Here is a 24735-nt window from a genome sequence, read left to right as displayed (position 1 = left end):
TTAATACTTACAAATTATTTTCGATCTGAAAGATAAGATCGAAACCAGTCATTTACAATACCGTGAATTCCATAACAATTTAATTTAGAAATCAAAATACTATGGTCAACGGTGTTGAAAGCCTTTTGTAAATTGATTAAAACACCACAAACGAAATGACCAGTATTAAGAGCTTTCCTAATTTTTTCCGTGATACTTATTAATGCAATCGAAGTAGAATACTTTGATCGAAAACCAAGTTGAAAATTATTTAAACGATTAAATGAGTTTAGAAAAGAGTACACTCTAGAACACAAAGAGTACACTCTTGAATACATAAGTTTCTCAAGAAGCTTACTAGTGTCAGATAAAAGAGAAATAGGTCTGTAGTTAGTGCAAAAAAAAAAGAAAGCTTAGAGCCATTTTTAAATATTGGAATAACACGAGATAACTTCAAAATATCAGGAAATGCTCCATTTATAAATGAGGTATTGTATAGTTTAGAAAGAGTTTTTTTAAAATTCTTAATTAAAATCTATAAAAATATTTGTGAGAATGCTGTTTGGACCTAATGACTTTTTTGGATTCAATTTAGATATAAGGGATGAAATTTTTGGAATATTTGTTGGAGATAATAATAAACTATGTAAGTTTAGATGTTTAAGATACTTTTGATAGTTAATGCAAGACGAATGAGTATTGGATTTGAGTTTATGAGCAACATTTGTAAAAAAAAAGTGTTAAATGATTCAGAGATTAGAGTTGGATCAGTTATATATATTTCATTTTCTTGCAAATAGTTGGGAGATGATTGATTAAAACTTTTTTACATTAATTAAAATGTTAATGTCTTTCCAAAGTTCGCGAAATTTTACATTTTCTGAGAAAAATATTTTGAATGGGTTTTTTTTACTAAGTATAACTAATGTAGCACTGTGCACCAGCGAGACCACCGGGTTTTTTGTCGTGGCACTCATACAAAGTCCTTATTATATGAAAGTATTATATATATTGTTTTAAAAAATATATTTACTGAAATCGAAACGCATTGTTCTCATACCTTTTTTGATATAAATATATTTTAAAATTGTAATAAAAAACAAAAGAGATGCTTTCTACTTTACGCAAAGGTTTAGGAAATAAGCTTTCCATTGAGCCTTATATCTTTGGTCGTCTTTCTGAATTAGAAGAATATATTTCTAATTACTACAGTGTGCAGAAGTGTGAGTTTGTTGATAGTAAAGGCCATTTTATTTTACGAGATCTTGTATATGTTCAAAACACATCAGACTTTGTACTTGAGTTGTTAAAATTACATGGTTTAGACCCAACTTCAGCCTTTGTAAGGATTTCATTGGATGGTGGAAGTTCATTTTTTAAAGCAATCATCAATGTCTTTGATTGTCAAAAAGATAACGAGTCAGACGAGTACTTAAATAGTGGCGTTCAACGGTCTCAATTTTTGGCTATTGTTGAAGATATTCCTGAATCTAACTATAATTTGAGGCTTGTTATAGAAAAATTAAATTTGCAAGATGTCAGTTTTTATGTTGCTTTTGACTTGAAATTTGGAAACGCGCTGTTTGGTTTATCAGGACATTCTGGGAAACAAGCTTGTTTATGGTGTGAAGGAATATCTACATTAAATTTAGGGACAAAATGAACTCTTGGCAGTATTGATTATTGGTACAATAAATATTTAGAAAATAACTCTGTAAAATCATCCATGCAAGAGTTTATGAACTGCATTAATCCTCGAATTTTGTATATTACTTTGGATCCGAATACTTTAATTGAACAACTTGTTCCTCCACCTGAACTTCGTTTGTTAATTGGTTTTGTTTCACTGCTTGGAAATTTTTTGTTAGATGTCTGGCCAGAATTTGATGATTGGCTAAAGTCAAAAAATGTTATTCAGCGAGGGTATCAAGGCAGAGGCTGGGACGGAAACAATTCTAATAAAATATTAGAAAATCTGGATTCTCTTGAAACACAAATCTTAGAAACATTTACTTATTTGATTCCGATTGTACAGTGTTTTAGAGATTTTAAAAATGTAAAAAATTGTTGCTTTTCCACCAATTTACAAACTGGCTTCAAAGAAGCAATAACAAATTTAAAGAATTCATTTCTTTCCGCACAAGAAGTTGCAATAAATTTAAATAAACAAATAAATACAACAAGGAAAGTCCACATTCTATTGTGTCATGTTCAGCCTTATGTGGAACACCATAAGAAAGGATTGGGTAACTTTGCTGAACAATGTGGAGAAAGTATTCATGCAAAGTTTAAACCAACATGGACAAGGTTTAAGAGGCAAAAAGAGCATTCTGAATATGGTGACAGGCTATTATCAGCAGTAGTTAATTTTGGAGCAAAAAGATTTTGATTTTGTTTAAAAAATTATTTATATAATTTGTTTGTTTTGTGGATAGTTTATTTCAAATTTGAGCATACATGAAATAGTTTTGAATGTGTAGACTAAAACACTTAATATGTGTATCAACTCAATAGTTATTTTTAATTGAAGAAGAGTTAAATTTATCTGTATCTTTGACATATTTCTCTGGAGCAAGAAGAATTGTTCATATTTTGTTGAATTATGTACAATATTTTCATAAATATTATAAATTATTTGAATTTGTTTTGTTTGTTTATACTTTGTTTAAAATATTTGACATTTATCTTTAAAAAATTGTTGTAACAGACATCTAAAATGTTTAAATGGGCGTAGGGCCCCTCAATTTTACCCTTTGCCTCATTTACAACCCTTAACTTTTTTTTGTCTAAAAAAAAAAAAATTTCTATTTTTAATAAACAAATGCTTTTGAATAAAAAACTTTTTTTTGTAACGTGCAACTAGTATACCTAAATGGGCTTATACCCCCTTGTATTTACCCTTTTGCCCCATTTATGACCTTAGCAATTTGTTCCGATTTTAAAAATCGTTTTTTTTATTGTTTTAATTCAAATACTCTTGAATAAAAAAGGTTTTATTTGAGTGCCACGACATAAAACCTGGCGGTCACTCTGGTGCACAGTGGTAGTTATCATATATTTTTATCTTTTAAAAATACTTACAAACTTTTTTTTATTAATAAGATCTTTAGATCTTATCATTTTTTGTTCGAAAAGATTGCGTACTTAAAAAGATTTTATAATTCCTTTTGTAATCCATGGTTTGAATCGACGTTTGAAGTTTTTGATACTTGTTTTATCAAGTTTTTGCCCAGCGTCTAGTAAAAATCTTTCCTCATCAGTCTTTCTAAAACCTGTGTATTTATGACCTAGTATTCTCAAATTCTAATCCATAAATCTTTTTGAAGACATTCGTTCTGCTTTTTGTTTTCTTTCCCTAGATTCAACTGCTACTTCATGTTCCAAATTTCTTTTATGAAAAAAATCGTTATTGCTTTCTATTGATTGAATGAAAGCTATCAACATGTTCAACTTTGTTATTTCAGAGATTGGGCTGTTATTTGGATCAGCAACAGAATCATCTACTGAAAAGTCAAAAGTTGGTAATTAACTTGGTGAATTATTGTTTTCAGTACGTACAAACTCCGCAAAAAAGTATGGTAAATTATCAGTCATTTTGTTTAAAAGTTTCAATGTCATAACTTGATGCGTTTTATCTTCTTGACAAGAGTTTGCTGTTATTCGCCATTTTAATCTTTAAAAATCTAAAAAAAATCAGCTATATAAAAATAGAAAATTTATAATGATTTATATATTTTGGAAATATTTTTAAATAAGAAATGCATTTATATAAACTAGCTAACATAGAAAATGTTCACCTTGCAATATTCAGTCATTACTAATGATCAGTCATTGTAAAGTATATTGTAAAGTGAACCGTGCTAATGACATTAAGACGAAAGTTTAAACTGAAAATTATTTAAAATGCTAATATTAAAAAAACAAATAGACTCCCATCATATTCAATTTAGAAGTAGGAAAAATAATCCTGTCAAAGAGGTATAGTCCTGCAATTATATAGATAGTAAAAATAAATTAAAAAAAGGTAGTAATAATTGACAAAAAAAATGCAAAACAAACACTTTTTTTTATATAAAAAAATGATCGCGCATTACATACTTTTATTTTTTATAAGCATATGAAATTTTTGAAACAGACTCGGGTATGCTTAAGCAAAAACTTAAAAGAGGCTCAAAAATACGCTTTAGCTTAAGCATATTTCTAATAAAATATGTTTATTTCAATACTTTACAAAAGTGTGCGCGCTAATAAAGGTTAATGGGTATAAGAAAAATAAAAAGTTGACTTATGCTCTGTATTTGCTTTGGTTTTAATGAATCCTGCAGTATAAGAATAAAAAATAAAACTTATTTACTATATACAAATGTTATCAATGAAATCAAAGATATAAAAATCGTATTCCTTCTCGTCCGGACCAATAAAGGTGTCATCTGGAAGAATTTCTTTTGCATCTTTATTTATAGCATCATCCACTTCCACCAATTAAATATCACCCTGATTTTCTATGGATTGATCACTGCCATGATCAATGATGGATGGTGGGGGCACTTTGTAACTATCAAGGCCCTCTGGTTTAACAAGCGAATCTTCTGAGCCATCAGAAGTCATTAAACACCCAGTCATCCTACAACATTTCTTCCTTTGTTTATTCTACTTCAAAGTGTTTAAAGCTTTCCATGCTTCACTTGCATAATGTGTAATCAAAATTCATCTCTCTTTTGCAATGTAGTGCCTTTCATTACTGAAATATCTATCAGAATGATTATTTCTATAAAGCCATTTTTGATGTTCAATGGCAATAAGTCTTTTCAGAGTGGCAACATATCCTGCGTCAATTGGTTGCCAAAGATCAGTGAGACTTAATAGACCTTACCAGAGAAGTCTTTTAGCAGCAGCCAAAGCATCTTTAAAATCTTCCTGCATCTATCCTTTCAAATTGTCCAAAAAAACAAATTTATCAAGATTTTGTTCTTTGACAAATGGAAGGAGTGTTTTACCACACCAGTACTTACAACCGTTTTGGTCTAACCAAGCATTTTATTGTAAGTTAACGTGAATATCTTTGTGCCATGCTAACTTTTCGTCCTTTAAAATGCGTTTTCCTTGACTTCTAAAAATGATGATTAGCTTTGGTTGCTCTTCTTCTAGCCGAAACATAATTTGAAGGGAACATTGCCTTTTTTTGAATCCGGAGCCCGGTAGTGAGATCCATGTATTATGTGTTGCCCCTTGACCCTTGGGTATATACTCGTAAATTTTCTTACCATGAACAAAAAAGGGAAGTGGGCTCTGGTCAACATTGAGCCTTTGTCCAGGTTAGTACCGTCCCCATTTTTTGTTGTACCTTGGATCTTTAGAACTTGTTCTGATACACTTTTCTTTGTATGTTGCGTGCCATTTCTGTATTAATGGTTCCATTTATTTCTTATGTTTCCTTTTGTTTCTTTGTTTCGATCTCATTTTTAACTCTTCTTTTTTGTAAAAATGGAACAATAACATGATGTTTTATTTCCACGTTTGGATCAATGTTTAATTGTATATTTCTAGCTTTACTCCTTAGCCAGGAAAAGTTAACAATATGACCTTTCGATCTGGCTTGTAAAAATTTTTTGTAAATAACTTCGTATAGTTCAAAATAATTTGTGGAACATCTTCCCTTCAGAAACAATTTGCAATAGGATGATCGGTATCTTTAATAAAGGTTTCTTTTTTTTAAGCCATCGCGAAATCTGACTTTGTATAACACCAAACAACTCTGCTATAGTTTCTTGATTTACCTCATAACTATAGGCGTTAATTGCTTTTGCTTTAAATGCAGCAGTATATTGGTGGTGTTTCTTACCAGCTAATATGTTAGACTCTTCATTTTTTTTCATTGCACTAACAACTTTGTTAACTATGTTATTGAGCACATCTTTGATTGCTAGAGTGATAAGTTCTTTGTTACTTTGAAGAAATTGTGATTGTTAATGTTTACAATCTTGTTTGCTATTTCCATGAATAACTTTAACATGAAAAGCAAGTCCTTGTTGGCTTTTAAATAATTTTTTGCAATGTTCGCATTCAATACTAGTTTCAACAACTTCTAACGGCAATTGGATTGCACTCATTTCTTCTTTGTGAATAACATTTTTTGTGAAACCAAACGCTGCCAATGTAGGCTGCTTTCTCTTTATTCTCTTTGACATTATTATTACTATTTTTAAAAGTATCTGAAAACAAGACTTTGAAATAAAATAAACATATTGAATATGGTATTAAATAAACTACACATTAAGAGCGAGAGAAAAAAAAAAGAGAGAGAGAGAAATAAAACACTTCAGAGCGACTCTTAAACATTATATTTTATATAACACAATAACTTCATTACTTCATGAAGTCGTTGAGTTGCAAAACATAAACTTCGATTTTTGTTGTTTTTGTTGGTTTAAATGTAGAAATGTATATATTTAAAATTTTTAATTAAATAAAATTTAAATCTTTAAAATGGTTTATCGAGGCTCAGGAATATGCTTACATATGCTTATTTTTTTTCCAAATCTGAGCCTCCGTATGCTTATAAGCGTTATGCTTATAAAAAAACAAACAAATAGTTTCGTTTTAAAAAAACAACAATTAAACTTAATGAGGTAACTTTTTTTATAGTCACCTTGTTTTTTTGTAAAACAAGTTTTACAAAAATGGTAAACGAATAAAAAAAAGTTTTTTCTTTATTACATTTGTATATAGATAATAAAAACAAAACTTATCTGATATGGTGTTGATTATTTTAAATTATAAACCAAATTTAACAACATGTCAAATTAACGACATCATTACAGATACGCTCCAGATGATACACGATCACATACTTACATTTACGGGCAATAACCTGCATTCTATAGGTCAAATGTTATTTTTCGATCACTATCTATATTATTACTTTTTGTTGTTTACTTGTTCTTTGCTTCATTTGTATATTTTATTAAGATGTCACTCTAATGACTTGTTTTTAACTATACGAGTGAAACCGAACCTAATTTTGTAAAATTATAAATAAATCTGTAATTGTTTCAACTTTATGGTTAAATGAATGAATGATAAAATAATAATGATAATAATAGCATTAATAACAATAATAATAATAATAATAATAATAATAATAATAATAATAATAATAATAATAAACACGTGTAAATACTGAGTAATTATTGTAATTTTCACTTATTTTCTAGTATTACTATTTTTACTTATTTTTAAGTGTAACTATTTTTGACCACAACTATTTTATTGTATAAAAATACTTGAGAAAAAAAACAACTTAAAATTTAACATTTAAATGAAGAAGACACTGCAGTTAAGGTCTCTCAACTTAAATGTTACTGTAACAATTATTAATCCATTTATTTAACTATAAAATATTAAAAGTTACAATAATATTTTATAAGCTCACATAAATAAGGTTAACTGTCACTCATATAGTTAAAAACTAGTCAATGGAGTGACACCTAAGAAAAAAAAAGTAAAACAAAAAAAGAAAGAAAATAAAGCACTAATAAATAAAGATAATATTAATAATTGCAATAATATAATAAAAATAATAATAATATTAATAATAATGTGAATTAAAAAACATTACAAGTAGTAACTATATCATGATAACTTTACTAAAAATTATAACAAATGAAAAAAACTATGGTAAAAATAACTATAGTAAAGTTTATAACTTGGACAGAAATTATTAAAATAAACATAACAATTACAAAAATTAGGACAATAACCATAAATCTGTTACTACAATTGAATCACTATCATTATAATTAATATTACTAAGATTTATAAAACAAAGGTAAATTAATGATAATAGTAATATTAGTAGAGTTAAAAAAGACAGCATAAAATAAAAGTAATAATAGTTTTATAAATACAATAGTATAAAAAAAGAAATAATAATAAAAGATAAAATTATTATTCATCATATACTCAAATAAAAATTTCTTAATTTGGTTTCCATAGAGAAGAAGAATGTTGGTAATAAAAGGGTATTTAGTTAAAATCTTTTTTTTTTCTAAATGGTGTTATTTGGTTTCAGTGAACAATACATTGATGTTTTATAGAGAGCTTGCCATATTTGATAATGTTGAAAAAGGAAGTGTGCAAGTTAAAATTTTCAGTATTTTGAGTGTAATATTTGTGTGTGTCACTTGTTTTAATAAAAAAATTATTGAACGAATTTGGTAGTTTATTTTGAAGAGAATCAAACACAAAGAGACAATTATAAAGCATTACAAGGTCTTGAAATTTTAGAATTTTTAATTCAGAAAATCTATTTTCAATGTTAGATCGTGAAGGAGAAAATGTCATAATTCTTAAGGAAGTGCGTTGTAAATTATTTATACGATGTAATCGAAAATTACCTTTTTGACCCCAAACAGTGCAACAAAAACTTAGATGTGAGAAGAATAAGGCGTACTAAATTGATATAAGAACATGTTGGGGAACATAGTGTCGTAATAATGACAGCATACTATCGGCACGTGAGAGTTTTTTATATAATTGAATTAGTTGATAGTACCATGATAGGTTTTTGTCAAGAAATAGCCCAAGGTATTTTAAAAATTCAGATGGGAAAAATCTTTAACCATTAATTTTAATTTTCACATTATTACTATTAATCTTTTTTTTTTTGTAGGGTGAAAAATAATAAATTCAGTTTTACTGATACTTAGGGAAAGACGGTTATTATTTATCCAATGGCACAAATGATGGAGATCTAAATTAACTTTTATTACAAAGCTGCGCGAGTGATTTATTTATGCATAGAAGATTAGTGTCGTCGGCGAAATGATGAACAATCGAATTATTTATAGAGTAAAGCCGATTGCTAATATATATTAAAAACAGTAAAGATCCTAGAACAGAACCCTGTTGGACACCATACTTAATAACTTTACTTGTGGATTGAAACCCATTAATCGAGACAAACTGAGTACGATTGTTAATATAGGATAAAACCAATAACCAAGGTATTGCAAAAGTCCAATAATATCAGTTCAACGTTTATGTATTTAAACCATTAAAGCGACTTGCACTTTTTTGTTTATACAGTAGTCAGCATCTTATGTTAATCATGAAATTAACTTTAGCTAATTTCGTGATTAACATAAATTGGCTGTTAGAAGGTATCTTTGTTGCCATGGAAACAAAGTGTCTTTTTTGTTTTTATTTTGATCGTTATAATGAAAAGGTAATACGTAATACTTCTTGATAATTTTATCTTCTGATAAAACTAATATCTAGCTGAATATATATATATATATATATATATATATATATATATATATATATATATATATATATATATATATATATATATATATATATATATATATATATATAAGTTTAATTTTGCTGTGAGCATATATTCAGCAAGAGTGGTCGATGAATGATATCAGAGCTATATAATTGATTTTTGGACGAGATTAAATAAAAATAACTACATGATTTTTACTTTTTTTTTTTTTTTTTTTTTTATTGATTCTTTTTTTTTTTTTTTTTTTCTTTTATTACAAAATAATAAATACTACAATTTTTTCTTTATAATTACATTATCTTAGGTATTATAGTTTTATAATATATAGTTATTACAAAGGTTTGTAAATATATACATTTTTCAATTTTTATTTCTTTTATTATATATTTGTTGTATTTTTTGATTTTTTAATTTTTTTTTGTGTTTTTTGGTTTTATATTTTTTTGTATTTTTTGTTTTTTATTGTTTTGTCGTTGTGCGGAGAGAAATCGAGAGTTTTGATTAGATTAAAAAAAGAAGAAATTCCAAAACAGGTTGAAGAAAGATTTATAAGGAAAAAAGGATTTATATTAAACAAATTAAGAGGAATTAGAGGACTTTAACACAGAACATTACGTTAAGAACACTATAGATAAACACTTATGTGTTTTAATAATATTTCATAAAATAAGGGCTGGCAGTGATTAATCGAATCATATATAATCATAATTTCGTTGTATAACATAAAAAAATTGCAAGAGGGAAGGAAATCTTTACTAAACATACAACGAGCCGTTGTTTTATTTTAGCTCATATGTTTAGTTTCAGACTTCCATTCTCTACTTGACAGAAAACGTTTTTAATACAAAAATACTCACAGAAAATGTCCGCGGTGTTTCTACGGACATGATAATTATATTTTAAGGTAATAATATTCCTCATGTTCCTGATTATTACCCTGATCACTGCCATTGGGTCAATTTTTTTGTTACTAAACATGTGGTGGCATCTACTGTTCCATATTGCACTCATGATGGTTTGAGTGAGTGTCAACAGCAGCTGCAAAGTGGGATTTTTCTCCAATAAATTCGCTGTTTCAATCGAGAAAATCTAATTTATCGGAGAAAAGTTTTACCACAGGTTTTGCATTTGTTATTTTTGACGATCTGCCTTGTGCTTTTGGCTAGCAAGGCCGCAGACGGCAAACTGTTGTGTAAAAAACGAAAGAGGATGTTTTGAGTCGGTCCGCATGCGTGAGAGGTGAAGTTTTTTTTCCAATTTTGGGTCCACGGCTTTGTTGTTTTTGTTAAACCGTTCCAGAAAAGTTCTGCTGGCACAACTGTCTTTTTGTTTTAGTAAATCTAAGTAAAAATTTTTGGTTGTTTTTAGGGGGATGTTAAAAAGGGACCCGTTTTTGCCAAATATTTCGTTGTTTTGTTGTACTGAGACGTTTTGCTGTCCCAGTGTTTTGGAAAATTGTTCTGCTTTAAAAAGTTCCAGCTTTGGTTTTGGTTCGTAAATTTTATAAGTGAACTCGCCAACCAATACTTTGAAAAGTTGTAATAATCGTGAGCTTTGTCCTTTTCGCATTCTTTCAGTTGAAAGAGTGTTTTGAGGCGAAGTGCGAAACTCTGCTCCTTCGGTGATAAAATTCCGAGACCCCCACTTTTGACGGGTAAGAAAAGTGTCTCTCTCTTGACCGGATTGTAATTTGTCTTTTGCCACAGATTTTCGAAAATGACTCTGTGCAGACGTTTGATTGCCCATTCGGGAACGGGCAGCACGTTTGCCAGAAACCACACTTTTGACATTGCTAACGTATTTGTCAACATAGTCTTTCCCCTAAGTGACAAAGTACGTAGTCCCAGAAACTTGAGTTTTTTCTCTATTTTGTTTAGAGTTACTAACCAGTTGAAAATGGTAGTATCGCTCAGTCTGGTGTAAAAGGTCACACCTAAAATTTTGAAACCGGTGTTGTTGTTCCACTCTATGCCGTCCAATTCAGGGTACATTTTGGGATCAAAACCCCCAAGGGCGAGACCCATGGTTTTTGAGGCATTGATCACTGAACCTCTTGCTTTTTCAAACAGTTTTACTTTTTCGAAGAAGAAAAATAATGATTTTACGTCCCTGGCAAAAAAATTCGAATCGTCTGCGTACTGCTGTATTTTGAGGGGTTTAGTTGTACCTGGTAAAGGGAAACCCTCTATTCTGCTGTCTGCTCTAATCACCAAAGCGAGAGCTTCGGCGATAAAAACGTACAGTAAGAGAGAGGGGGTCACCCTGTCTAACTCCTCTTTCCGTAGGAAAGGAGGCTGACAGGAAACCGCAATTCAGAACAGATGCCAAAACTTCTGAATATAAGGTGTTAACAAAAGATACAAAATTTTCACCGAGATTGAATTTTCGGAGAATCTGAAGCAGAAACGCACGATCGACTTTATCAAACGCCTTTTCTTGGTCTATTGACAAAATGAAACTAGGTAGATTTTTAAATTGCGCGTTGTCTATAAGATCACGGACTAAATGTAAATTTGAGAATATTGTTCTACCTGGGATTCCGCAAGTGATTTGGTTCTATAATTTTCCCCATTACTTTTGCAAGTCTTAGGGCCAGCCTTTTTGTGATTATTTTGTAATCAGCGCTGATTAAGGATATGGGCCTCCAGTTTTCGCATTCAGTAAGATCTCCTTGTTTGAGGATCAGTGAAATAATAGATTTTTTCATAGAGCGGCTGGTATTTTTTTCTACGAAAATTATTTCGTAGGCAAGTTCTTCAAAATCTTTTTCTAAAATGTGCCAAAAGGTTTAATAAAATTCAGCTGGAAGTCCGTCATAGCCCGGAGATTTTCCATTTTCAAATTTAAAAAGGGCTTCTTTTAGTTCCGTGAGGGTTAGGCGGGTGTTTAAAAAATGATTTTCATCATCACTTAAACGTTTAGTGATGTGTGACAAGACCTAATTTTGGCTGTCTTTGCATAAACTAGATTTGGTGTAAATGTTTTTGTAGTAAGAAACTAGGGAGTTTAGTATTTCACCAGGTTCACTCGTCAATGTGCCGTCATTCTTGCGAATTTCGGTGATTGACTTGTTCCGCTGTTGAACTTTTTCCAAATTATACAAAAATTAAAAAAAATGGTTTTTCTCCTTCTTCGATTAGTTTTTGTTTCGTGCGAATAAACGCTCCAGGAAACTGGAGCAAGAAAAGAGCATCGCGTTTTTCTTTGATGCTATCTAAATTCGGGTTAGCGTTTTGTCGCTCCCGTTGGATTTCGTTTTCAATCCTTTTGATATTTTTTTTGTTTTTCGCACTTTCCTGTATCGATATGCGTTGTAATTCAGCCCTAACAAAAAGTTTGCAGTCGTCCCACCATTTTAAAATTGACGTATAGGACCGTTTTTTAGTTTGCCAATCTTGAATTAAAGCTTGGTTTCCAATAGTTGTAGAAATGTTGTGCAACAGTTGTGCGTTTATGTTGTACAACAATTGTTGCCGAGATTGGTTTGATTCTATTTCCGCAACCTTTGTTTTACAACATAAATTTTGTTGTACAACCGACTTAAGTTGTGCAACATACGCAAGAAAATGTTTCCATTATAAAGCATTATTGTTGTACAACTGTTGTACGACATTTCTACAACTATTGGAAACCAAGCTTAAGAGTTCAATTTTCTGCCTATGCACTTCTATTTCCAAAAGATTTTTACTACTAAAAGTTTCATGCGTTTAGCAGTCATCAGATAAAAAATACATTGTTTTTTTCGTTAAAAAATATACTCAATAAACATCGTGACGTTCAAAAATAATTACAAAACTATAACCATTTGCGAGCGTGGTTTGGTTTTTTAATCTTTGGGCTCGTGGTTGTCAAGCAAGAACTTGTTTTCATGACGGCACTTAGATATAATTTTAGTGTGTTCCTGAGTGGAAATTTGATAAATATTACTTGTTTTGTCTGCGAATAATAAAATGTTCGGGTTGTTTTTTATATTTAGTATGTCTCTTTTTAATTTAATCTAAAATTCGCTGCGTGCTTTTTTAAACTTTATAAGGTTTATTAAGTTGAGTAAATCGTTTTCAAAATTTTCGCAATAGGTTGTTTTCAAAATTTTCACAATGGCTTATTTTGACGGTGCAGAAGTTTGTGAACTGGTGGGCCTATATATATTAGACTCACTATCTAAAATAATACATAAAGAAGACGTTGGACTATATCGTGACGATGGTCTGATGGTACTTCGTAAAAAAACTGGATCACAAATTGATAGAATACGAAAAAACATAATTAGAGTAATAAAAATGATCGGTTTTAAAATTGAGATCCAAACAAACCTACCCGCAGTCAACTTCTTAGATGTATCCTTTAACTTAGAAAAAAGCTCCTACCAACCTTTCAAAAAACCAAATGAATATCTACGTTACATCCACTCTGATTCCAACCACCGTCCGCAAATAATAAAGCAAATCCCAATATCTATCAACAACAGATTATCACAAAATTCCTCAAATTAAAAAAAAAAAAAAAAAAATGAAAATTTAATTTATCTATACCAGAATACGAAGATGAATTAAGAAGAAATGGCTTGACTATTTTTAATTTAAAGTATAACCCCAAAAAAAGAGAAAAAAAGACAAGAAAAAGAAATATAATATGGTTTAACCCCCCGTACAGTAAAAGCGTTTTTACCAATGTCGGTCATATCTTCCTAAACTTAATCGACAAACACTTTCCAACATCCCACCCTCTATGTAAACTATTCAATCGAAACACAATCAAATTGAGTTACAGCTACACCAAAAATATCGAAAGTATAATAAAAAGCCACAACAAGAAAATTAGTTCAGAAAAACCAAAAGAATACCCACCCTGCAATTGCATAAAGAAAGAAAACTGCCCTATAATAGAAAAATGTAGAGCCTCTAATATTATTAAATGTATAGTATCCCCCCCCCCTAACACCCCAGAAAAAGTATATATTGGCCTAGCAGAAGGTGAATTGAAGAAAAGATGGGCTAACCACAAACACTCATTCACAAATAAAAAGATGAGAAATTCAACCACCCCTTCAAAGTTTATATGGCAGATAAAAGAAAACTTAAAAATAACACCAAAATTAACTTGGTCAATAATTAAACAACTCCCCGCCTACAGCAACGTAACAAAAAAATGCTTACTTTGCCTTCATGAAAAACTTTGCATAATATCATACAAAGGTACGCAAAAATTATGAGATAAAAAAACAAAAATTATATCTAAGTGCCGTCACGAAAACAAGTTCTTGCTTGACAACCACGAGCCCAAAGATTAAAAAACCAAACCACGCTCGCAAGTAGTTGTGGTTTTATAATTGTTTTTAAACGCCGCGATGTTTATTGAGTATATTTTTAAACGAAAAAAACAATGTATTTTTTATCTGATGATTGCTAAAGCTTGGTTTCCAATAGTTGTAGAAATGTTGTGCAACAGTTGTGCGTTTTTGTTGTACAACAATTGTTGCCGAGATTGGTTTGATTCTATTTCCGCAACCTTTGTTTTACAACATAAATTTTGTTGTACAACCGACGTTAAGTTGTGCAATTTACGCAAGAAAACGTTTCCATTATAAAGCATTATTGTTGTACAACTGTTGTACGACATTTCTACAACCATTGGAAACCAAGCTTAAGCGCATGAAACTTTTAGTAGTAAAAAATCATGTAGTTATTTTTATTTAATCTCGTCAAAAAATCAATTATATATATTTATATATATATATATATATATATATATATATATATATATATATATATATATATATATATATATATATATATATATATATATATATATATATATATATATATATATATATTTCTTATGGTGTACATAGTGTTTTATCATCGAGGGAGCATTTAAATTTAAAATTCACTACTCCTTCCTTAGCAATGTCGTCAATTGGACGAGAACTGGCGTTGAATACTGGACCTCTAACCACTGCGCCACGGTTGCAGTGGCCAAGAACTCTCACCACTGCGCACTGCTTGAAACATTTATTGAAACTTTTTGTACTACGTAAAATCAAACATCAAGAGAAGGATATTTCACCCATGTATCCCTGTATATTATTAAAAATGTTTGTTTGCCAAACTTAGGAAAAATTAGACTTTTTTCGAAGTCAATCTTTCAAATAATATGGTTAGTTTAGCACCTTTTTTTGAAGACGAAACCATGATAAACTTCAATTTTGTCATTGTTACTGTTTGATAAATCTTCCTTATTTTACTTTCTTTTTAATGAGCCACTGTTAAAAATTTATAAGTCTAGCAGATTTTTAACAAAACCCCCTCCTCGCTCCTTCCCATTCCTAATGATTTTTTTCTCATTAACAACATGTAATTACATGTTGTCAGCAACGGATCCAGAGGGCCGGTTTAACCACTAGGCGAACTAGGCGGCCGCCTAGGGCGGCAAGTTTTCTAGGGCGGCACTAAAACTAGCTACATAAAAAATAAATATATTAAAAACATTGCTAAAATCTTTTTCAAATCGCTTTGAATTGAATTTAGGAGATTTGAAATAGTACTCTTTTAATTCGCGTCAAATAAAACAAAAGAATCAACTTTAATACTTTTGTTCCATTTAACGCGGTTTCCTTTTTCTTTTAATACTTTTTTATGCAGAATGAAATTTTGGAGCAATTAATACAATGCAAAGTTTTCATTTCTCATTTATTTTAACACGTTTAACTTTATGGAGAAAATTGTTTTTGCTTGGGTCTTAATTCAGAAATAGTAAGAAATTAATTTTAATTAAATATTCGGTGATAGCAATTACGAAGTAGTATAGTAACAAATTAACTGATTTATATTGTGTTTTTATACTAATAGAGTTTTATTTTTTATATTTATGGAGCTTTAAAAATTTTAAAATGTATCTTTAAAACTTTTATAAGGAAGTTTAAATAATATTTTAATTTAAGGATATTAAAAATGGCCGAGGTGTTCATTTTTATTATTTTTAGCAGTTTCCTTTGTTATTTCAATCCACGATGGCACAAAGAAAAAAATTGTCCGGTGCGCAATATCGTAAACGGCGAGCTGCAAATGAAGGGTTTAAAATAAAACAGGCTGGTTCTTTGTTAAACTTTGAGAAATGAAAATGTCACAGATGAGTTAAAAAATCAAGTTGAAGCAGACAGAGAAGCCGATGAGATGACAGTATAAGAAGAGTTTGAATTACATAATGTAATACACGTAGCACACAAAGAATCTGAAGTGCATAAAATTGATAAATTCTCTGGTCTATATGCTAACTATAGCGATCCGGCTACTTGGGTCGTATTTGATGATGAGATGCGACAACTTTTGATAGAACATGGACCAAAACAAGTCGATCAGTTTGACTTTCCTAAGGACAGTATGCAAAGAAAATTTACAAAAAGCCATTACAACCGCCGGCTTGTCAATGGAGATGAAGTTCGCAGGCATTGGCTGCAGTATTCTGAAAGTAACGACTCTGTGTATTGTGTCTGCTGCAAACTGTTTACCAGTAGCACAACAACTGCATCATCTCTTTCTTCGAATGGTTCACATGATTGGAAAAATATGTCCGCAATTCTGTCAGGGCATGAGAAAAGCAGTGAACATCTAGCGAATTTTCAGTCATGGAAAGAGTTTGAGCTGCAACTGCGAAACAATAATACAATTGATGCCGAACATTTGCGTCTTGTTAAAAAAGAAGAACAGTATTGGCAGCAAACCTTGAAACGGCTAATAGCTTTAGAGTTCTTGGTATGCAAAATCTTGCTTTTCGTGGAACACATGAGAAACTGAACACTGCTGATAACGGAAACTTTCTGAAATTTGTGGAATTTTTAGCTTTGTTTGACCCACTTATGGATGAGCATTTTCGAAAGATTAAAGACAATGAAACACATGTACATTACCTAGGCAAAGACATACAAAATGAATTGATTCACCTATTATCCAATGCAATCAAACAAAAAATTCTTAAATCTGCTTGTGATGCTAAGTACTTTTCAATAATTATAGATTGCACACCTGATGCTAGTCATGTTGAACAAATGACTATGATCATTCGCTTTTTGGATGTGATTTCAAATCCAAAAAATGGCGTTGCAGCAACAGCATATATAAAGGAACATTTCTTAGATTTTGTGCCTCTAAAGGAGACAACTGGTGCTGGTATGGCTGAAACTATCATTAAGCAGTTAGGCGAGATGTCTTTATCTATTGAAAACTTACGCGGTCAAGGATATGACAATGGCAGAAATATGAGGGGGAAAAGTAAGGGTGTCCAACGAAGAATTTTAGATGTCAATCCCCGAGCATTGTTTATTCCTTGCTGTGCCCATACATTGAATTTGGCTGTTAACGATGCTGTTAAATGTTGCTTAGAAGCAACAGCCTTCTTTGATCTGGTACAACATGTATATGCATTCTTTTCTGCATCAACTCGTCGCTGGGAAGTTTTAACACGATATGTTTCTAATCTCACTGTTAAACCACTGAGTGAAACAAGGTGGGAAAGCTGAATCGATGCTTTAAAACCTCTCCGTTATCAACTTGGTGATATCTACGATGCTCTTGCAGAGTTTGCGAACGACACTAATTTAACAGGAGCATCTGGTAATTCAACACGGGTAGATGCACGGTTTATTGCAAACGCTATTTTTAGTTTTAAGTTTGTCGTTTCTCTGGTTGTGTGGTACGACGTGTTGTTTGAGATTAATATGACTAGTAAGCAACTTAAGGCAAAAGATTTAGATATGCATGGCGCCATAAATTATCTTAAAAAAACAAAGAAGTTTCTTGTAAATCGCAGAAATGAAATGGAGTTTAAGAAAATTCAATAGATGCAGTTGAAATTGCAGTCAGTTTAGAGATACCTGCACTTTTTGAACCCGAACCAACCCGTATCAGAAGAAAGAATAAACAGTTTACGTATGAAGGAGATGACGAACCTATTCAAGATCCAAAAGAAAATTTCAAAATAAACTTTTACTTTGCTATTCTTGACACAGCAATACAATCGGTTGAAGAAAGATTTACTCATATACAAAAAATAAGTTCGTTGTTTTGTTTTCTCTACGATGTTCACAGTTTACAGGGTGTAACTAGCAAAGAAGTTATGGAACATTGCTTGAATCTTGAGAAAGCTTTGCAACATGTAGACTCCAAAGATATCGATGCAGCTGATCTATGTAGTGAACTGAAATCAATTTCAAGACGAGTTGAAAGATGTACATTGCCACTAGATTTACTGAATTTTATATTAAAAAATAATCTAGCAGATTGTGTCCCCAACACTGTTATAGCTTTAAGAATCCTCTTGACACTTCCAGTTTCCGTGGCTAGCGGTGAGCGAAGCTTCTCAAAACTCAAATTGATAAAAACATTTTTGAAAACGTCTATGCAGCAAGAAAGACTTGCTGGATTAGCTACTCTGTCAATTGAACATGAAACTGCTAGAAACATTAACCTGATGGAACTCGTTTCTACATTTGCTAAAACAAAAGCGCGAAAAGGGAAGTCTTGAAATTATTTATTTATATATTATAAAGTTACACGAATATACGCCTCTTTATGATTATGCATGCATGTATTCTTCCGAATGTAAATACAAAATGTTATAACAAAACATAATCATTTCTTTGTGAAGGTTGGGTAGGGGGTAGGAGCGCATTGTGTCAAATTTACCTAGGGCGCCAAATACTCTTGCGCCGGCCCTGTATATATATATATAAATATATATATATATATATATATATATATATATATATATATATATATATATATATATATATATATATATATATATATATATTTCTTATGGTGTACATATTGTTTTATCATCGAGGGAGCATTTCCTTAGCAATGTCGTCGATTGGACGAGAACTGGCATTGAATACTGGACCTCTAACCACTGCGCCACGGTTGCAGTGGCCAAGAACTCTCACCACTGCGCACTGCTTGAAACATTTATTGAAACTTTTTGTACTACGTAAAACCAAACATCAAGAGAAGGATATTTCACCCATGTATCCCTGTATATTATTAAAAATGTTTGTTTGCCAAACTTAGGAAAAATTAGACTTTTTTCGAAGTCAATCTTTCAAATAATATGGTTAGTTTAGCACCTTTTTTTGAAGACGAAACCATGATAAACTTCAATTTTGTCATTGTTACTGTTCGATAAATCTTCCTAATTTTACTTTCTTTTTAATGAGCCACTGTTAAAAATTTATAAGTCTAGCAGATTTTTAACAAAACCCCCTCCTCGCTCCTTCCCATTCCTAATGATTTTTTTCTCATTAACAACATGTAATTACATGTTGTCAGCAACGGATCCAGAGGATCATGCCCCCTCCCCCAACTTGAATCTGAAAGTCTTAACATATCTTAGAAATGGAGGACGTTTTTTATGTGGCCTTAAATATGCGCACCAAATTTATTAACAGGACACCATCCATGCGAAATATGGTACTCTTAACACTCTGATATTTTGCAGCTGCTAATGGAACAAACCTCTCTGAGAGCTACCACAGAGTTCGGGAAACCTTACCACCTTACTACTGGATGCATTTAACATCTGCCAGAGATGATTATTTTTATCGAGACGCCACATCTAGTTTTACTCAACCAAGAGCTCTAAGGCAGGTGATTTTTTAATCGGAGTTTGTTTCTCTTAGCCTTTACCTAAAAAAGTAAAACCTACAAGACAGCAGGGCATGAATCACTTAGTACTGGGTTACATGATGATGTAACCCAGTACTACATGCAGTATTGCAGTTACTGCACGTTTTGCTGCCTAAACCATTATTGCAAGCACACCATTTAAATAAGGTCCTAACGGAGAATTGAAGTGCCATTTAGTTCTTTCATTTCTGTAGAGCTTGTAATTTTTTTTAAATCTAAGTAGTTAACATATTCTTTTAGTTCACGAGATCCGCCAACAAAACTTGTTTCATTGTCCGTTAAAACTTCTAATGGTAATCTTTTTCTGTTCACCCTTCTAAAAAAAGCGAGTTTATATCTAAACCGTATGTTGCACTGATTGTGACAAAAAACAAGTATACAAGCAAATGTATCTTTTTTTGGAGGGTCTTCCCACTAAGCTGTATGTAATCTATACTAACTCTAGCTAATGCACTTAAATATCAGCACTTCGTTTAAAGGCTCCTATTCCTTTTTTTACATTTGCTGCATTTTATTTCTACATCACGGATTTCTTCTCGTCCTCGTCCTGCTTTGATAATTTTTTTAGTAGTTGATTTGTTCCATTGAATGATTTCCACCGTCATGTTTAACAATGAGTTGCAACTATGTGACTTCTCGGCAAAATGATATTTAACATTGTATGGCAAGTAACAAGCATTTTGCAATTGACTAAAAAAGCGTAACGAGCCGTCTTCATCAATTTGTGGATTCAGAGAAATAATTTTACTTGATGTTGATATTGTCTTCCTTACTTCCATGTTACTATAGGGGCATTCCACGTCAAGTGGAACCACCCATCTGACATCAACGACTCGGATTTTGATGAAAATTGGCTCACATGTTGGGCATATAGACAGAAGAAAAACATGTAAATTTTTTTGACTTGGGTCAATTATTTTTTGAGATATGACTTTTCAAAGTTTTGACCTTTTCACTTGACCTTGGTTATTTAAAACGTCATAACTTTTTTGCTATTATACTTAGGAAGTTGATTTTGGTGGCAAACAGAAGCTCTTGCATAGACGAACAACTTTGTGTCTATACAAAAAAGTGATAAGTTCAATAAAAAAAAAGTTATTGGTCATTTGGTCATTTGACCTTTGACCCTGGTCGATGGCAAAGGTCAAAAGTCATGATTTTTTTTTTTACAGATTGCTTTTTTTATTGTGGATGTCCCATGAAAAAATCTTTTTGGGATTCCCATAAACAGCTTTGGAAATAATATTAAAGTATAAGTAGGTTCTAAAAATTTAATATTTAAATACCTTAAAATTATACAGTATTTTAAGGTAATTTATTGAATGTAGGCCCTAGGTTATATAATAGCTACCATATACCAATATACTATGATTTGGTAATACTTGGCCCATACTCAACTATATATATACATATATATATATATAAATATATATATATATATATATATATATATATTTATATATATATATATATATATATATATATATATATATATATATATATATATATATATATATATATATATATATATATATATATAGTTGAAAAGTAACAAAAATGCTTTATTTAGCAGTTTTAGCTACATAGCAGTACAGTACTGAATGCAGTATAATATTTACACCATTACCATTGCAATACATATTTGCTAATAATAAATTAAAAAAGCTATAATAGTTAACGATGACGGAAGTTAAGTGTTTTGGTTGCTCCTTCAGACTCTTTAGAAGTAATGAAGTATGACCAACCAGTTGTAGTTTTGGTTTCGACTGCTAGCAAAAGATCATTCAAATAAACGGTAAAAATATATGGAGGATCTCTGAAGGAGAAAAGTTGACTTGGACCATGAGGGTCAAGAAAGTTCATGGTTACTTCTCTTTTTTCTGGATTGCTTTCCAACACACAACCTATCCACCAATGTTCATCATACTCTACAACCATGTAACCAGTAATTGAACTGAAGTTGAGCTGGCAAACATTCTGTGATGTAATTTTTTCAATTCTAGACACAGAACTGGAACTATAATCTTGTACTTGAAGTTCATTTGTGGATAATGGTTTAAAGCAATGAAGTTTTTGGGTACCAGAAATCGTTTTAGCATTCAAAAATCTTTCCTTTAATATTTTGGATTCAATTTGCCAATCATTTGCAGTGAGGTATTCAAAGGAAATTCCATGGATATTTTCATTAGCAAAAGTATATAATTGATAAGTGGTCATTATTTGGTCATGGTATGGACGTTGTAAGCTTGCTTTTGCTGCTTCACGTTTAACAGTTCCTCCAACTCCATCACAAGGGCCCCTCTTTGTGATAGCACAGATTTATGAAATTCTTGCAGTTTTTGTATTGTGCTGCACAGCCATCACTAAAATATGGTAATTTTAATACCTCAAATTTCACTTTTAAAAAATTAATTAGTTTATGCTGAAAAAGATGAACCGCAATTGTGTCATGAGTATTAAATTCCAACAGCAGCACATAACTTGCATGACATAAATTTCCTTCATATTTATAATAAAAAACAAAAGGATATAAAGTTGCTTGATTATTTGTCCAATGATATCCCTGTGCTGCATCTTGTATAATAAATGCATAATTTTCTAAAAAATCACCGATAACCAGAAATTCTCCATCTGATAAATTGTTTTTCTTCCAGTCTAAATATTTTGCCTGCTCTTGAGCAATAAAATCATGCCTAGTAAGTGTTTTCAAACTCCCTAAATATTTTTAAATAAATTCATCAGTGGACTGCATAAAGGTTTGAAGCTGGGACCTATTTGTTGTAGTCCACTGTTTATACTCAATTTCTTCAACTCCTTTAATTTCAAAGCATTGCAACAGCCGTTCCTTTAGCATAGCAACTTCAGGGCAATTTTTACACTCGCCTAGAGGACATGCTGGCAAGGAAGGATTGCATTGGATTTTTGCCAAAGCATGTTTGTAGTTCTTAATAGGGGTTTCTAGTTCATCTTCTAGTTGTAAATCATCCATATGTGATCCGACTATCATGAGTTTAACTTTTTGATGAATGGTACATACACACACACAGTGAGTACCACTTGCTCCTGCAAAGACACATTCTTTTGGATGTAGCTCTGCAAACTTTGAAAACTCAATTCTGATATTTGGATACTTTTCTGAAAATAATTTATAAACTTCCTTCAAATTACTTAAAACTAATCTTTTCTGAATATGTTTTCTTTCCCCATTTTCCATAACAGATAGAAAATCTTTTTTTCCAGGCATTACACGGCTAACAGTGTCAGAGTAATAAAACTCTTTTACCATATCTTTCACATGTACAGGTAGTGATTTCCCTTTTTTTGGGGTTGATAAAACACCTTTGGTTATTAAAACTTATTTTGCTTGAGATACAAGTCGATGCGAACAATTAAATTCTCTCATCACTTTTCGATTACTCCATTGAGCAACAAATATTGTCAAAATCATGATCTTTTCACTCTTACTTTGTGTTGATTTATACTTATCCTGAAGCACTTTAGCAATTTCATCAGCACATGTGTTGGAAACTTTTTTTTTAGTTGCTTCGTATTCATCATCCTCTAAAGTATCAATTGCATCTGAATTAGTAGATAAAAGGTCTAACTTCCTTTTTACAAGTTTTTTAAGCTTTTTCTTTTTCTCCGGAATATAACTTTTAACAGTTTGTAACTTGCGTTTATCCAAGGGTGACTCACCCAATAATGACAAGGATTTATTAAAAATAGAAATTTCTACTTCCTGGCACTAATTATTTTCATCTCCCTTGTCACAAATATCTTGAGATCTGGAACTGCCTTGAGAATCTGACGCTGCTTTACAATTTGCAGAACTTTTATCATCACATAATCCTATTTCGGAAGGTAAGCCAGTGATCCTCTTTCGGCAAGTATCACATAATTTAGCTCCAGCCATAAGTTTTGAGGGATACGTAGCTACTTGCCGACTAGTAGCTACCCTCAAGGTTTTATATTGTTTTTTCTTATGGTTTTGGAAGGATCATAACAATAGTGTTGTCTCTTCTTTAACTCTTTTACTTGTGCTTGAAATGCCATTTTTAATCTAAATTTAATTTGAAAGTTGCTAAAAACTAATTCCTAAGTTGTCTTTTGATGACTAATTCAATCGAAATGAATTAATTATTTTAATATAAATATAATTATATACTGACTTAGTATGTATTTATAGTACTAGTAATTAATTTACAACCTAGAAAATAAAAGAAAAAAAAGGAAATAGTTAATAATATATATTTCCAATAGGCTATATACAGAAAATGACCTCAAAATATCGCATTTGTAAGGCCGATAAATATTAAATTTTTAGAACCTACTTATACTTTAATATTATTTCCAAAGCTGTTTATGGGAATCCCAAAAAGATTTTTTCATGAGACATCCACAATAAAAAAAGCAATCTGTAAAAAAAAAAATTATGACTTTTGATCTTTGCCATCGACCAGGGTCAAAGGTCAAATGACCAAATGACCAATAACTTTTTTTTTTTTGAACTTATCACTGTTTTGTATAGACACAAAGTTGTTCGTTTATGCAAGAGCTTCTGTTTGCCACCAAAATCAACTTCCTAAGTATAATAGCAAAAAAGTTATGACGTTTTAAATAACCAAGGTCAAGTGAAAAGGTCAAAACTTTGAAAGGTCATATCTCAAAAAATAATTGACCCAAGTCAAAAAAATTTACATGTTTTTCTTCTGTCTATATGCCCAACATGTGAGCCAATTTTCATCAAAATCCGAGTTGGTGATGTCGAATTTGACCAAAAAGTGG

General features: G+C 31.0%; 2 protein-coding genes across 2 annotated transcripts; both read left to right on the top strand.

Annotated features, from left to right (window-relative positions):
- The first annotated feature begins 16280 nt into the window (after nt 1–16280).
- Nucleotides 16281–17064, top strand: LOC136090510 (zinc finger MYM-type protein 5-like). The gene is made up of 2 exons (XM_065817221.1): nt 16281–16362; nt 16490–17064. The coding sequence occupies exons 1-2, from the start codon at nt 16281–16283 to the stop codon at nt 17062–17064; spliced, it is 657 nt and encodes a 218-aa protein (XP_065673293.1).
- Nucleotides 17065–17984: 920 nt separating this feature from the next.
- Nucleotides 17985–18790, top strand: LOC136090509 (zinc finger MYM-type protein 1-like). Its single transcript, XM_065817220.1, has 2 exons — nt 17985–17991; nt 18108–18790. Exons 1-2 carry the CDS (start codon nt 17985–17987, stop codon nt 18788–18790), a joined length of 690 nt encoding a protein of 229 aa, XP_065673292.1.
- Nucleotides 18791–24735: the final 5945 nt, after the last annotated feature.

The sequence above is a fragment of the Hydra vulgaris genome, chromosome 14, assembly GCF_038396675.1.
Source record: "Hydra vulgaris chromosome 14, alternate assembly HydraT2T_AEP".
In the NCBI taxonomy this organism is placed as follows: domain Eukaryota; kingdom Metazoa; phylum Cnidaria; class Hydrozoa; order Anthoathecata; family Hydridae; genus Hydra; species Hydra vulgaris.
Note: the sequence above shows the minus strand (reverse complement) of the source record. Positions and strands in the feature narration are given on the sequence as shown.